This window comes from Tympanuchus pallidicinctus, unplaced genomic scaffold (assembly GCF_026119805.1).
Source record: "Tympanuchus pallidicinctus isolate F22 unplaced genomic scaffold, pur_lepc_1.0 scaffold16, whole genome shotgun sequence".
Lineage (NCBI taxonomy): Eukaryota > Metazoa > Chordata > Aves > Galliformes > Phasianidae > Tympanuchus > Tympanuchus pallidicinctus.
This window is the reverse complement of record NW_026294679.1, coordinates 4,242,396-4,254,418: the sequence shown is the minus strand read 5'-3', so window position 1 is coordinate 4,254,418 and position 12,023 is coordinate 4,242,396. Positions and strand designations below refer to the sequence as shown.

The following is a 12,023-nucleotide window of genomic DNA, read 5'->3' as shown; positions in this document are numbered from 1 at the left end:
GTAAACTGATAATAACTGTTTTGGCCTTTCTTCCCAGCCAAGGTCTCTGCCATTTGCAAAAATGATAAAGTCACTATAGTGGATAAAGTTGCTCAGAGCATCACTTTTGCTTGCCATCTAGTCAGCTGAGGGTTTCAGCCATTCTTTTTCTGTACAGTGGTAATGCCATAAGAACAACATACAGAGAAGTTTGACCCATTCATTGACCTGGATCTGAGAAAGTCATCAGTTTTAAAAGAGGCTCTGTAGGAGTATTCTATGGAATTTTTAAAGCCTATTACTTTCTGCCTTCAAACAGACAGGCCCTCTCACTACCTCTGTCCTTCACTCATAAATAAAAGAGATCAGACAGATTATTTTAGCATCTATCTTTCAAATTATAATTTCCATGATGCCTTTTGAGACTGAGTTTTCTGTTCTGGCACCTGCTTCTTCCCAGAGTTAAAGACCTAGGTAGCTTAAAGCAGGAGCCAGTCAGCTGTATTGAGAAGTGATCTGCACCTGCAGTTCCTGCTGGCATCCAGGAAACTTGTGCTGATGGAACAGGGGCAAAAGAACACTGTGCTGCACAAATCAGAAGCACTGGCAAAGGTGCCAAGTGTCACACGTGGCAGATTTGAATAGAGGAGCACAGGGCTGTGAGCCAATGCATCTGAAGAGAGGCGTCTGCAGGAGGCGAGGGCAGCCCCTTTGTGCCTTGGAGAGGAACCATCTCCCAGCGCCCGCTGAGTTCTCTCACCTCTCTTGCTCTCCGCCTGGGAAAGGAACCAAAACCCTGGCATAGCTCTCTCAGTGCATAATGAGGCAAAATGGAAAGGAACTGCTGCAAGCATGCATCCAAAAAACGAAACGTGGAATGAAGAAAACCTAGGAATTATGTAAAGAATGACTCAGAGTTCATTGCACACACTCCAGTGCAGTACTTTGTCTGTTTTCTGGAGGCTGCCAGGGTACATACGCCTGCTGGCTGCAAACAGGCACTGGCAGGGGTTGCTTATTCCTTAATGAAAGGAGAGCAGAGAGACAGAGCATCTGACACACTGTAGGATCTGTTCCTTTCTGTACCTCGCATTAATTTGCTTCTGTGTCGATGTCCTCAATAAGATTTGATTTTGGAGAAAAAAAAAGAAAAAGAAAAAGCCTTATGCAAGCCAAATTTCAACAGGCAAATGGGGAAAAGGTCATTTTGTCTCTAAATGATGAAAGGTGCATGTGTGCACCAGGATTTCATTGGGAAGATCACATGTTGAAACAGTTCATGTGTGATAAATTAGAGATGCAGAAATTAGACGTGACATAATTGTAAGAAAGGAATGAAGGGAAAGGCTGGGATTATCGAGTTGCAAGCATGGTAACTTTTTTTTGCAGGAGGAGAAGCAATGCTTCTTTATGCAAATACTCCTTGTTCTACCTCCTGAGTTTAGCCAAGTTCCCAGCAAAATGTCAGTGTGAAGGAGATTCCACTCTGGAGGAGGGGAGCTGAATGAGAAGTTACAATAAGGATATAGTAGGATTCAAACAGATAGCCAGTGATGGGCTGTGCCATAGCCTAAGGGTAGAGCTAGAGTCAGGCTGGATGTGTTTAAACATGGTTTGTTGGAGGTGTGATTGATCATACCTCTGTGTGGGATGCCAAGCAGAAGACCTTTCGAGAGGTAGCCTGGGATTTCTATGTTTTCATGACTTATAAAACTGGAAAGTCAATACGCAGACCAGAAGTCTGAAATAGAAGAACTTAGGCCTATGTAGCATCAACTTTGAGTTGAGATGCTCCATCACAGAGAGGAATGACATGGTCAGCATCCTTGGGTTCCCCACCTGCAATTCCTTTTCTTTAGTCTGCTTCAGAGAAAGAGAGCTTTGTGATGAATATGAAGCAAGCCTTGAGATCTTCACTTTCCAAATCAAATAGTGTTAAAATCGCTGTGGCGTTGAAGTGTCCACGTTTAGTGGTGAAAGTAAGGCTGGGAAGCTGTATGGCGTTCTAACAACATTTAGTGTTGTGTTCATTGTCATTGGTCCTTGGCTTCATTTTCTAAGATGATCAAACTTCCTGAAGGTGGCTGATATCACAAGGACATGACATGGCTTTGAAATCCCTGCTGCTTACCTTTTATGTGAGAATGAGCCCACTGTCTGGGGTCTGTATGTGATCCAGACTTGACACATGCAGTGCTGCTGTTACTGCGCTGGGTCTGGGGGGTCTCCACAGCTTTCTCCTTTCCTCGCTGACTTCTGTCCCAGGATTTCCCCTTATCCTTACTGCAACCTCTCTGTCTGCAGCTAAAATGGAGCAAATCAAAGCGAGCAAAGACTTCAAAAAATATGTATTCAAATACCAGTGGGCTATTTGGAATATTCACTTCAGATGAAGCGTACAGTAATTTTGTTTTTCATAGGCAATCCTATGTGGCTCACAAATCAAAGCACAGATCAAGCTAGTCCCATTTCATTAGCTTTATTTGGCTCTGGAAAGGGATGGATCATCTTTCTAAATCACATTTAATCTGCTTATTTTGGCTAACCTCTTTTCAAGAAGGAAACTCAAAGCCTGCTGCGAGTCTGCGAAATAAAATAGTCTTGAAAGTAACATTTTACCCCCTCTGTTTTTCAAAAGATGTGTGAAATTGGATCGGTGAGCTTTGTGCTCCATAGCTGAATGTTTTGGTTGTGTTGTTTTAAGTGCTGATGGGTCACTTCTTCACGTTTGGAGAGTGGAAGAGTGGATGTGTTTTGGATGGGGGCCAGCTGTACTGCTGTTGGATTTACTTGCCTACCAATTATAGCTTTTGTTAATGTTCACATTAAAAATAAGCAGACACGGAGGATGAAGAGGGGGTGGAAGAAGGCAATAGGAAAAGGAGACTTGATGCAACTCTTCAGTGAGGTTGATGCAATTATGTTGATGTTTGAACTGACATCGGTAATGTACTTCGGGTGCGACGCAAAGTAATTCCTTTTCCCTCCCTGTGGAGGAGCAATGTTTAAGCTGTCAGTTTTATTTGTTGCATAGGAATAAAGAGCATGCAAAAGCCTGGAGCAGGATCTGTATCCTGTTTTTATACCATAGTTCAGTTATCAAGTAGCATTATTTTCTAATTATTAGCTATTACGATGTTTGCCAAAAGTTTTTTCTTTTTTTTCCTCTTACAGGAAAATAGTTTCAGAATATGAGAAGACGATTGCTCAGATGATAGGTAGGTGTTCCTGCCATGAAAGATGCTATCCTGCACTCTGATTTTCTAAAGAGGGCATAGAAATGGGATTTAAGTCTGTGGGCTTCATTTTGATGCCAGCTCCCCCCACACTGATGCTGCGGGGAATTGGGATGCATCTGAGGACACACTGTGTGCTTCCAGGTGGTGATGTGAAGCTGGTGCTTCACTTTACAGAAATAAACCCCAAGGTAATACAGAAAGGTCAGGGCTTTTTCTTCTGTGTCAAAGCAAAGTGTCCCATGGGAAACATGTTCAAACACTGCCCAGCTTCTACAGGTATCTCCAGGAGAGACATAAAATGACCTGAAAACCCTGTAGTCATCCGCTCGCAGCTGTTTAACAGGAGATACCAAACTTAGCTCTTTACAACAGGGATTATCTGTGCTAAGTGCATTGGTTGGACCAAAACCGAGATTAACTTCAATCCCAGCTGAGATTGTGAGTGGCCAATCCACCTCCCAGCTACTGACATAAAGGTCTCCAAGCTATCTGCACAATCTATTGCAGAAGTCAAGAAATCATTCTTCTCACTCCTCTGGGAGAACTGTCATAGAGAGCACTGCATGCCTGCAGCACAAAAGGCATCTGTGCATCTTTCTAAAAGGGTTTTAACACATGAAGGACTTTTATCACAGCTGTTGAGTTCTAATATATATGTGTGTTTTACCCCTTTTAAAACTGGCAGCTCCTCGTGGTCTGTGTGGCATAAACCCCCAAGCTGTTGGTTTCTTCTACATTGTTTTGTTAGCATTTGATGCTTGAGTTCTCTCTAAATTCTATAGCAGAGTTGCTTATTTTTGCCCAAGGAGAGCAGTGGGGGGGCTGTTCAGTGCCTGCTGTTTGCTGCCTTCCTGCATTTCACAGCCCATGGGAGGCACCCCAACCTCCTTTCATGAAAAGGAAAAAAAAGGGTCTAGAAATAAGTCTTCATCTGTGTGCTTTGTTCTCTGTACAGTGTTCTGCCTCCATTGCCTTCTGTGTGTAAACCTGAATGGGTTTGCCTGCTTTCTGACGTAACCTCTGTCATTCCCATCATACAGCTGTTAAGGCAGAAGTGGTCAGATTATGCCAAGAATTTGATTCCCTTTATTTTACACTGGGTGTGCTCTGGTGCTGCTTCATGCACGATTATGGACATTACCAAGCGTGGCGAAGAATCAGTCTCCAAAATGTAATTTTCTTCTTCAAACGCTGGGGGCATTTTTTCCTATTTTATGTGTCCCACTGCTGTCAAGAGATTCTTTTTTTTTTTAAAGCAGTACAGAGTTTGATCTGAATGCTTACAGCATGTAGGTCCTGTATCACTCTGCAGGGAGTTCTTCAGCTTCAATGGCCATTTGTATGGACAGACACAGGACCTGCCCTATTCTCCCTAAGCATCTGCATGCAGCCAGCAACAGAACTTTCTTTTGACTGCAGGTTAAACTTATATGTATATAAGTTGTAAGTCTGTAGAGCAATGAGAAGGTATGGAACAGAGATTCTAAGGCAACAGCACAGCCATGGCATGCATGGCAAATTCTGCAGTTGCCAGTTCATCTTTAAAGAAGTCAAGGATATTAAAGCATCGGGCCTTTGGCCACTGAGGAAATAGAAAGAACTTCAAACTTCTAATTCAAAGTATCAGTCAGAGTCTTCCAGGTGATGTACAGCAAGTTTTTAAGAGCTATGGCTGTAAATAACATAATTTGCCATCCGTTTTCAAAAGAACTGAAACAGCAGCGACACAGGAAGCATGTGCTAATTAGAGCAATATGCAAATTTTACAGCATGATAAATGTGAGGCTCCTTCTCCCAGCATTTAGTGTAAATTTTCCCTCTAATTATCCCACTTTCTCCTGACATTTGCTGTAAATTATTGTCCCTTCTGACGAAAGAATTTACCCAAATGCCACATTGTGAGGGAAGTGATTGTCTGCATGCTATTTGCATAGACTTGACTGAGCTGTTATCCCACTAACTCCCTGCTGGAGCAAAATATGCATTTTCACAAAGGAAATGCCTCTGCTCTTTCTATTTATGATCTAACCCTTCTGAGCTATTTACAGAGCCCTCTGCCAGGAGGGTGAGTTGCAAGTGAACCAATTTCACAAATCCCTTTCATGTATATTCAGCGAGGTTGAGTGATCCTGCTCAGCTTTTACAGACTGTTGTGTGCATGCAGAGTGAGCACGGAAAATATTTCGTACTCCTGGAATTAAGACTGTGGGTGTGTTTGCATATGAAGTGCTGAAAACATGCCCTGCAAGCTGTCATTGCCATTGATTTCAAGGGCTGTGGTAGGTCTCCTATTGCTGTCATGTGCAGAGCCCAGTGTTAACCCACCTCAGCTCATACAATCAGTCCCATGCTGTCCAGGCAGAGCTTGCACGCTGTCAGTGCACAGATCCCTGAGTGTCTCTGCATCGTTTCCTCCTGCTGCTTTAACTGCTCTTCCTCACACTTGGCCCCCACAGACAGTCTGCTGCCCTTGGAGGGTGGGCACACAAAGGACAGCCATGCTGCTGTGCTGCAGCCTGGGCAGAGCTCACAAAGGCCCCTGCTCACCCTGCGGCACGCACCTCTCCTCAGTCACACTCACCTCCTCCCCTTCCAAAATCCTTGCTGTAGATTTATTTGTATTGTTGGATTTGTGATGTTGGGCTTTTTTTTTTTATTCTTTTTTTCCTGCTAAAAAAATGTATCCGTGTACCTGTAAGCTTAAAGACATAATGAACTTTTCATTATGAAGACAAACAAATGTTATGCTTTGTGCATTACGGGTTGTTGCATTACTTATTTTCTGCTTTCCTAACAATTCCTGATTTTCTATTTTGCTTCCGTTTTCGTTGCTTCTTGCTATTTGCTTGCAAAAACAAACAGGCAAGCCCGGTAAGTAAAGCTTTTCACCAACTTTCACACCACCACTCTGCATTTTTCCTTTCTTTTGCCTTTGTTCTCTGTTTGCTGCATTCCCATTCAGTTATGTGATAACGCTGTGCTGAGCCTCGGGGTGGATGTGCTGCTCCTGTGGTGGTGGCCTCACTCTGTCCATTTGGACATCCTTAGTGCTGAGCATCCTCGTGGTGGTGGTGACCCACAGGCAGTGTGTGGTATGGACATGGAAGCCATTTAATTAAAATATTCTGATCACGTAGCCTTTATAAACTGCCTTAGAAACAATGTAGAGATAAGTGGCTGTAACTGGTGAGCTGAGATTGGAGCTGCCTGTTCCTTGAGGATAAATGATAGCTTCAGAGAGTAGTTGGTGGGTCTGCCCAGCCCCTGCAGCCCATGATGCTGGGAGGCAAAGAGCTCCTAGATGTGAGGAGTGAGGCTGCATCACTAGCAGCCTCGGCTGCCCTCCAATTAAGGAGGAAGTTGCTAAAATACCACAGTAATCTCAGAAAAAGTAAATGGAGATTTATTTATTGATTTGAGTTCTCAATTTGAACACCTTAAAGCATTTAGTGATGCAGATGGCTCCTTTCTCCAGCATGGAGCTGTGAGCAGAGGTGCTGCCCGACACTGGCATCACTGCAGTTAGTGCTTGGGGATGAGCTGGGCAGGTTGTATCTCCAATGTGCTTACAGAAGGCTTCTGCTGGAGCACGGGGTGGCAGCTTCTCAGATCTCAAAGAATTACATAAATAAAGGAAGAGAAATCGATGGGTTTCTCCCTTTATTTGAGTATTACAAATAATCATGGTGTGTCTTCAAGTAGTCAAAAGGGAGAAGTTATCAGAGTGATGGGGCATTGCAAGGCTCTGCACTCCTTGGTTCATTCATCCCAAAGGTGTTTGTTTGTCACTGCCTGGGGCTTTGCTGGGCTGGCACAAACGCAGAGGACTACAAAGAGATTGAATACACAAAAGGAAGAGGTGAATTGCTTGGGAATTCACAGCATGAACTTTGACGTTTCAGGGTTGACCAACACCGTGAAATACTCTTTGAATCAGGCTCATTTTCACTCTTTGAGTGAAAAACTGAACACCCGTCAAAATATTTCAAAACATAGGAGGCTTAAGTGAAAAGCTGTACATTTTAAAACTGCTTTTTAGATGGGAGAACTTTTCCCTTCATTTCAATTTCTGTCGGAGGTGTAAGAAAACGGTAACGTAAAGCTGCTCATTTCTCTGAGCATATCTCATAGCAGCATCGTTCAAAGCAGCCCTTAAAACAGAGACATAAAGATCTTAATTTAGGATCTGCAGCCAGCAGTGTATCACTCAAGTAGGCAATGGCAGGCTTTTTTTTCCTACTGTTATAAGCTATTTTAATTTATTACTTTGAAGAAAATTGTCTTCTATGTGGATTTGGAATCCTGTTTTACTCTTCCCACCCTCCCTGCTGCCTCACATATAGTTAAACACTCTTTATGCTTAGGAGATGCCCTCCACAAACCAGCTCTGCCCAAAGTCAGGTTTCCTTCCTGGCATTTGTCTGCAGAGCTCCTAAGAAGGAAAGTTTACAAAGTTTTCTGAGGGGAGAATATTGAGCTGGGCTAAATGAAATGAAGTGGCAAGTTTGTACAGGGTTAGAAAAGATGGTGGGAGATCACAGCATGGGTCAGAAGCAGCAAATAATGTATTGCCTGCTCTTGAAGTACTGCTGCATGTAATCTCCTCCAGCTTGTGCCTCTTCTGGCAAATGAAGAATCCCAGGATCATAGAATGGCCTGGGTTGAAAAGGACCTCAATGCTCAGTGCTATGTGCAGGGTCTCCAACCAGCAGACCAGGCTGCCCAGAGCCACATCCAGCCTTGAATGCCTGCAGGGATGGGGCATCCACAACCTCCTTGGGCAGCCTGTTCCACTGAATCCAGTATCTCCTTCGTGGGAGCAGCTGAGTTCCAAGTGAAATAAATCATCTGTAAGAAGATGTTTTCACCTTTTTCCCATAGTATTACAGTAATTAATTATCACTGTATTTAGAAAGCTTTTTCCAAAACATGATATTGTCTTTGAGTAACAGTGACGTTTGGATCTTCTGCAGAACTAACTATCATACAGCACAGAGCACAGCGTAGTAGAAACTATAGATGACAGTGAAATCAGTGTTCATATTGATTTCTTTTTTTCTCCCCCATCTTCTTTCTACCAGAGGACGAGCAGAGAGAGAAGTCTGTCTCCCATCACACCGTTCAACAGCTGATCGTGGAGAAGGAGCAAGCGCTGGCGGATCTGAACTCGGTGGAGAAATCCCTGGCAGATCTTTTCAGGAGATATGAAAAAATGAAGGAGGTGTTGGAGGGGTTTCGAAAGGCGAGTCGCTCCTTTCCTGTTCGGAGGAAAGCTGAAAGCTCGTGTGGTGGTGAATCCGTGTTGCTTCACATGGGGCACCCTTTTGTTTCCAGGCATAAGTCTGCTTTGCTGCATGGCCCTGCACTGTGCACAGCAGGAATGCCCACTGTGCTTTCTTTCTCTTTGAGAAACAGTAGCTTGTTCCTGTACCCCATGGTACAGTTGCAATAAATATCACGTACCTGCTGGATTTTACCACATGTTGGGCTGGCTTGCAGGCTGAGGGTTAGGGGAAATCCGTATCTCCACTCAGAGATTATGTCTAAAGTGCATGGTGTGGTGTAATCCTCAAACAGAGGATTTCAGCCCGGTACACAAATAAAAGCACCATAAAGCTTTTTGCATTGTGCAGAATTGCTTCAGATGAAATCTCTGGGGGCATGTCAGTTATCAGCATTGGACAGCCTCCTTACAAGTACTTGAATGTGACTTGGATTAAATGTGATGTAATGTTTCCATTTCAGAATGAAGAAGTGTTAAAGAAATGTGCGCAAGAGTATTTATCACGAGTAAAGAAAGAAGAACAGAGGTATCAAGCACTCAAAATCCACGCCGAGGAAAAACTGGACAGGTAATTGCTTGTGCACATCTCCATTGAGGAGTTCACACTGCAGGAAGGTCCCTGTGGCTGAGCCTTGCGCTCCAAACCTGCTCCTTCCAGATGCTGTGCTTCAGCTCCTGATTATGGCTAAAGAAAGAATTAGTTTCACACTGAAAAAATCCCCCAGGACGAGTCCATGTTGAGCACCTTAAAATTCTGCTTATCTTCATGTATTTGACAGGGAAGATTGAGGGAGAAGCTGTTAGCCAGACTTATGCAGCTACAAAGGGCTGTGCTCAGATATTTGCATTTGTAGCTGATGTTTGTGCCCCAGTGCTTTGCTATTGCTCTGTGCTGTGTTACTGCCCTGACATCAGTCAGCAGAACAGAGTGTGCAGTTCAGAGCAGGTGTCTGTCTGTTAATTCTGGACCCCTGGTTTATGCTGAGTTTGCCCACTTGTGGTGATGGTGATGTGCACTTGCACAAGAGTGCATGTAAATCCATAAGCCACCATTAAGGTGTGAACATCTGATTGTGCCTTAAGGCAGGCAGGTCAGCTGGGATTGTTGTTGTTGCCATCTTTAATGCTTTCATGGAATAACCAAGTAAGCATTTCTAGAGTCTGCATGCAGTCCTCGGAGCCCAGGAAATGTCTGCAAAACATCACTAGCATTGATCAGTGCCTAAAGTAAAGTGAGGCTTGGATTTGCTTCCCAGCTGTGAATCTTGTCTGTGAGAACTGGAGATCAGATTGAGAAACTTCAGAACACCTCCTGCTGAGTGGTATCTCTGACCCCCTCTCATATAGACATAGTGAAAAGGCTTTGCTGACTGCTGAGCAAGGGAAAGAGCCACAGAAAGTCTCTAGGGGTGAGGCTCAGGCTGCCTTCAAAGATACACAGAAAGCAGCCCTGCCCATCTCTTAACATGTAGCCCATCCTTGGATACCCTCCATCCTCTCCTGGAGACCTCCTGACGTGACAAGAATCTGTATTTTTCTAGAGCCAATGCTGAAATTGCACAAGTGAGAGGCAAGGCTCAGCAAGAGCAAGCAGCGTATCAGGCCAGCCTTCGTAAAGAGCAGCTGAAGGTGGATGCGTTGGAAAGAACACTGGAACAAAAGGTATGTAGCAGCTCTGCTCTTCTAACAAACTCAAGTTGGATGTTAGCAAAAATGTCCTCTCAGGAAGAGCAGTGAGGCACTGGCACGGGCTGCCCAGGAACACAGGGCCACTGTCTGTGGAGAAGTTCAAGAACCGTGGAGGTGGTGCAGGGATATGGTCAGTGGGGACGGGTTGGGTGTTGGAGCAGATGATCTCAGAGGTCTCCTCCAACCTTAATGACTCTGGATCTAAGGCAGAGACATGACCTTGCCTCGGACTGGCTGCCTCCAGCTCTCTTTTGGAGCTTAGACCTAGGTTGAGGTCTGCCCAAGGTCCTGTCCTGCTCCTCAAGCACAGCCAGCCAGAATATATCTCATGTTCTCTAGCTCAGCAAAGGAGCTTATTTCCACTAAAATACAGCAGGTCCTTGCTTAGAGCCCCATGAAAACAGAATGAAAGTAATCTATGGGGAACAGCCTGGAAACAAAAGCATGCTGTGTGTGTTATTATCATGTGCCAGGAGTGGCTGCTGGTCCTGAATCATCATCTGATTTGGTGCTAAGTTGTATTTACTGCAGTAAGATGAGCTCTGTGTGGGAAGCAGCAAGCAGATTGTTTGAAGGCATGATGCACAACTGCTCTACGTGTGTGTGTATATCCTACATACATCTATTCCCAGTATTGGAGAAAATGCTGTTCTTCCACACTTAAGGGAAAGCTTGATTTTTAAATACACTCGATATAATAATATTTTTCATGGGACTTAATACTGCCTTTTGTTTTCCAGAATAAAGAGATAGAAGAGTTGACAAAGATTTGTGACGAACTGATTGCCAAAATGGGGAAAAGCTAACTTTTAACCAAATTTCTGGACTTCAACACTGAGTGCAATATGACCATTGGCACACTGATGTCCATGCATTTATGTGGACGGGTTATATTTTCACCTTTTCGTATGCACTACTGTATTTTCTTTCTAAATAAAGTTGATTTAATTGTATGCAGTACTAAGATGACTATCAGAATTTCTTGCTATTGTTTGCATTTTCATAGTATAATTCATAGCAAGTTGATCTCAAAGTTCCTGTATCAGGGAGATTGTCAAGTTCTCTAAGAAATTACAAATTGCTGATCCTAGCCTTCCCTTTGTACATGAGTTCCCATGTTGGATGTCTTTTGGATTTAATATAAACATGTATTACTTGCATGGGGACTCTTGCCTTAAGGAGTGTAAACTTTATCTGCATTTGCTGATTTGTAAAATAAAATGAAAAATGAAAAAAAAAAAAATCAAGATGCATGTCACTTAAATGAAATTCTCTATTGTAAATAAATTTTTTCGTTGGAAGTTGAAGATGAGTGGCTTTATTTTGTGTATTTTGCTTGCTTACTGCTTTTGCTGTGCCAGGTACAGGAGAGTTTGTTAAGGAACTCCTTGCCCAGTGATGGGATTGGCCACAAAGTCGTACTGCTTGTGTGCACCTGTCTCTATATCCTGCATTCCCTGCAAGTATATATGCTAGATTTAGACTTTCTGTCCTCGAGTTTGAGCTTAATCCTGTGGGAATGACTGATTCTCTCACCCTGGTCCAGAAAAGCACGTAGGAAAGTGAGGCTGTTTGTCTGAGTTGGGTGCTATGACATGAGGTGGTTTTTAAGCAAATCTGTTGTTGGGTGAACACATTTTGTTCTTCCTGCCAATGGAAGAATTTGCTGCCACATTTGTGGAGATGCAGTGTGTGTGATTAGAAGTACACCCAGAATAAGCTAGATAAGCAGCATTCCCGCACACCTCCTTATCCTCTAAGTCATCCTCTGCGGAGGATTAAGTATGTAAGATCAGCATTAAAGCTTTAATAGCAAACAAACTGCTTTCTTT

The 12,023-nt window shown here is 43.6% G+C and overlaps 1 protein-coding gene across 1 annotated transcript in view; it reads left to right on the top strand.

The window, feature by feature from the left end:
* Window positions 1–11,498, top strand: part of TACC2 (transforming acidic coiled-coil containing protein 2) — a 115,107-nt gene extending 103,609 nt beyond the window's left edge. The window contains exons 20-24 of the mRNA XM_052677138.1: window positions 3,154–3,197; window positions 8,300–8,460; window positions 8,964–9,070; window positions 10,044–10,164; window positions 10,932–11,498. Coding sequence (XP_052533098.1) covers window positions 3,154–3,197; window positions 8,300–8,460; window positions 8,964–9,070; window positions 10,044–10,164; window positions 10,932–10,997 — 499 coding nt within the window. The 3' untranslated portion in view covers window positions 10,998–11,498. The remainder of the gene's footprint in view (window positions 1–3,153; window positions 3,198–8,299; window positions 8,461–8,963; window positions 9,071–10,043; window positions 10,165–10,931) is intronic.
* Window positions 11,499–12,023: the final 525 nt, after the last annotated feature.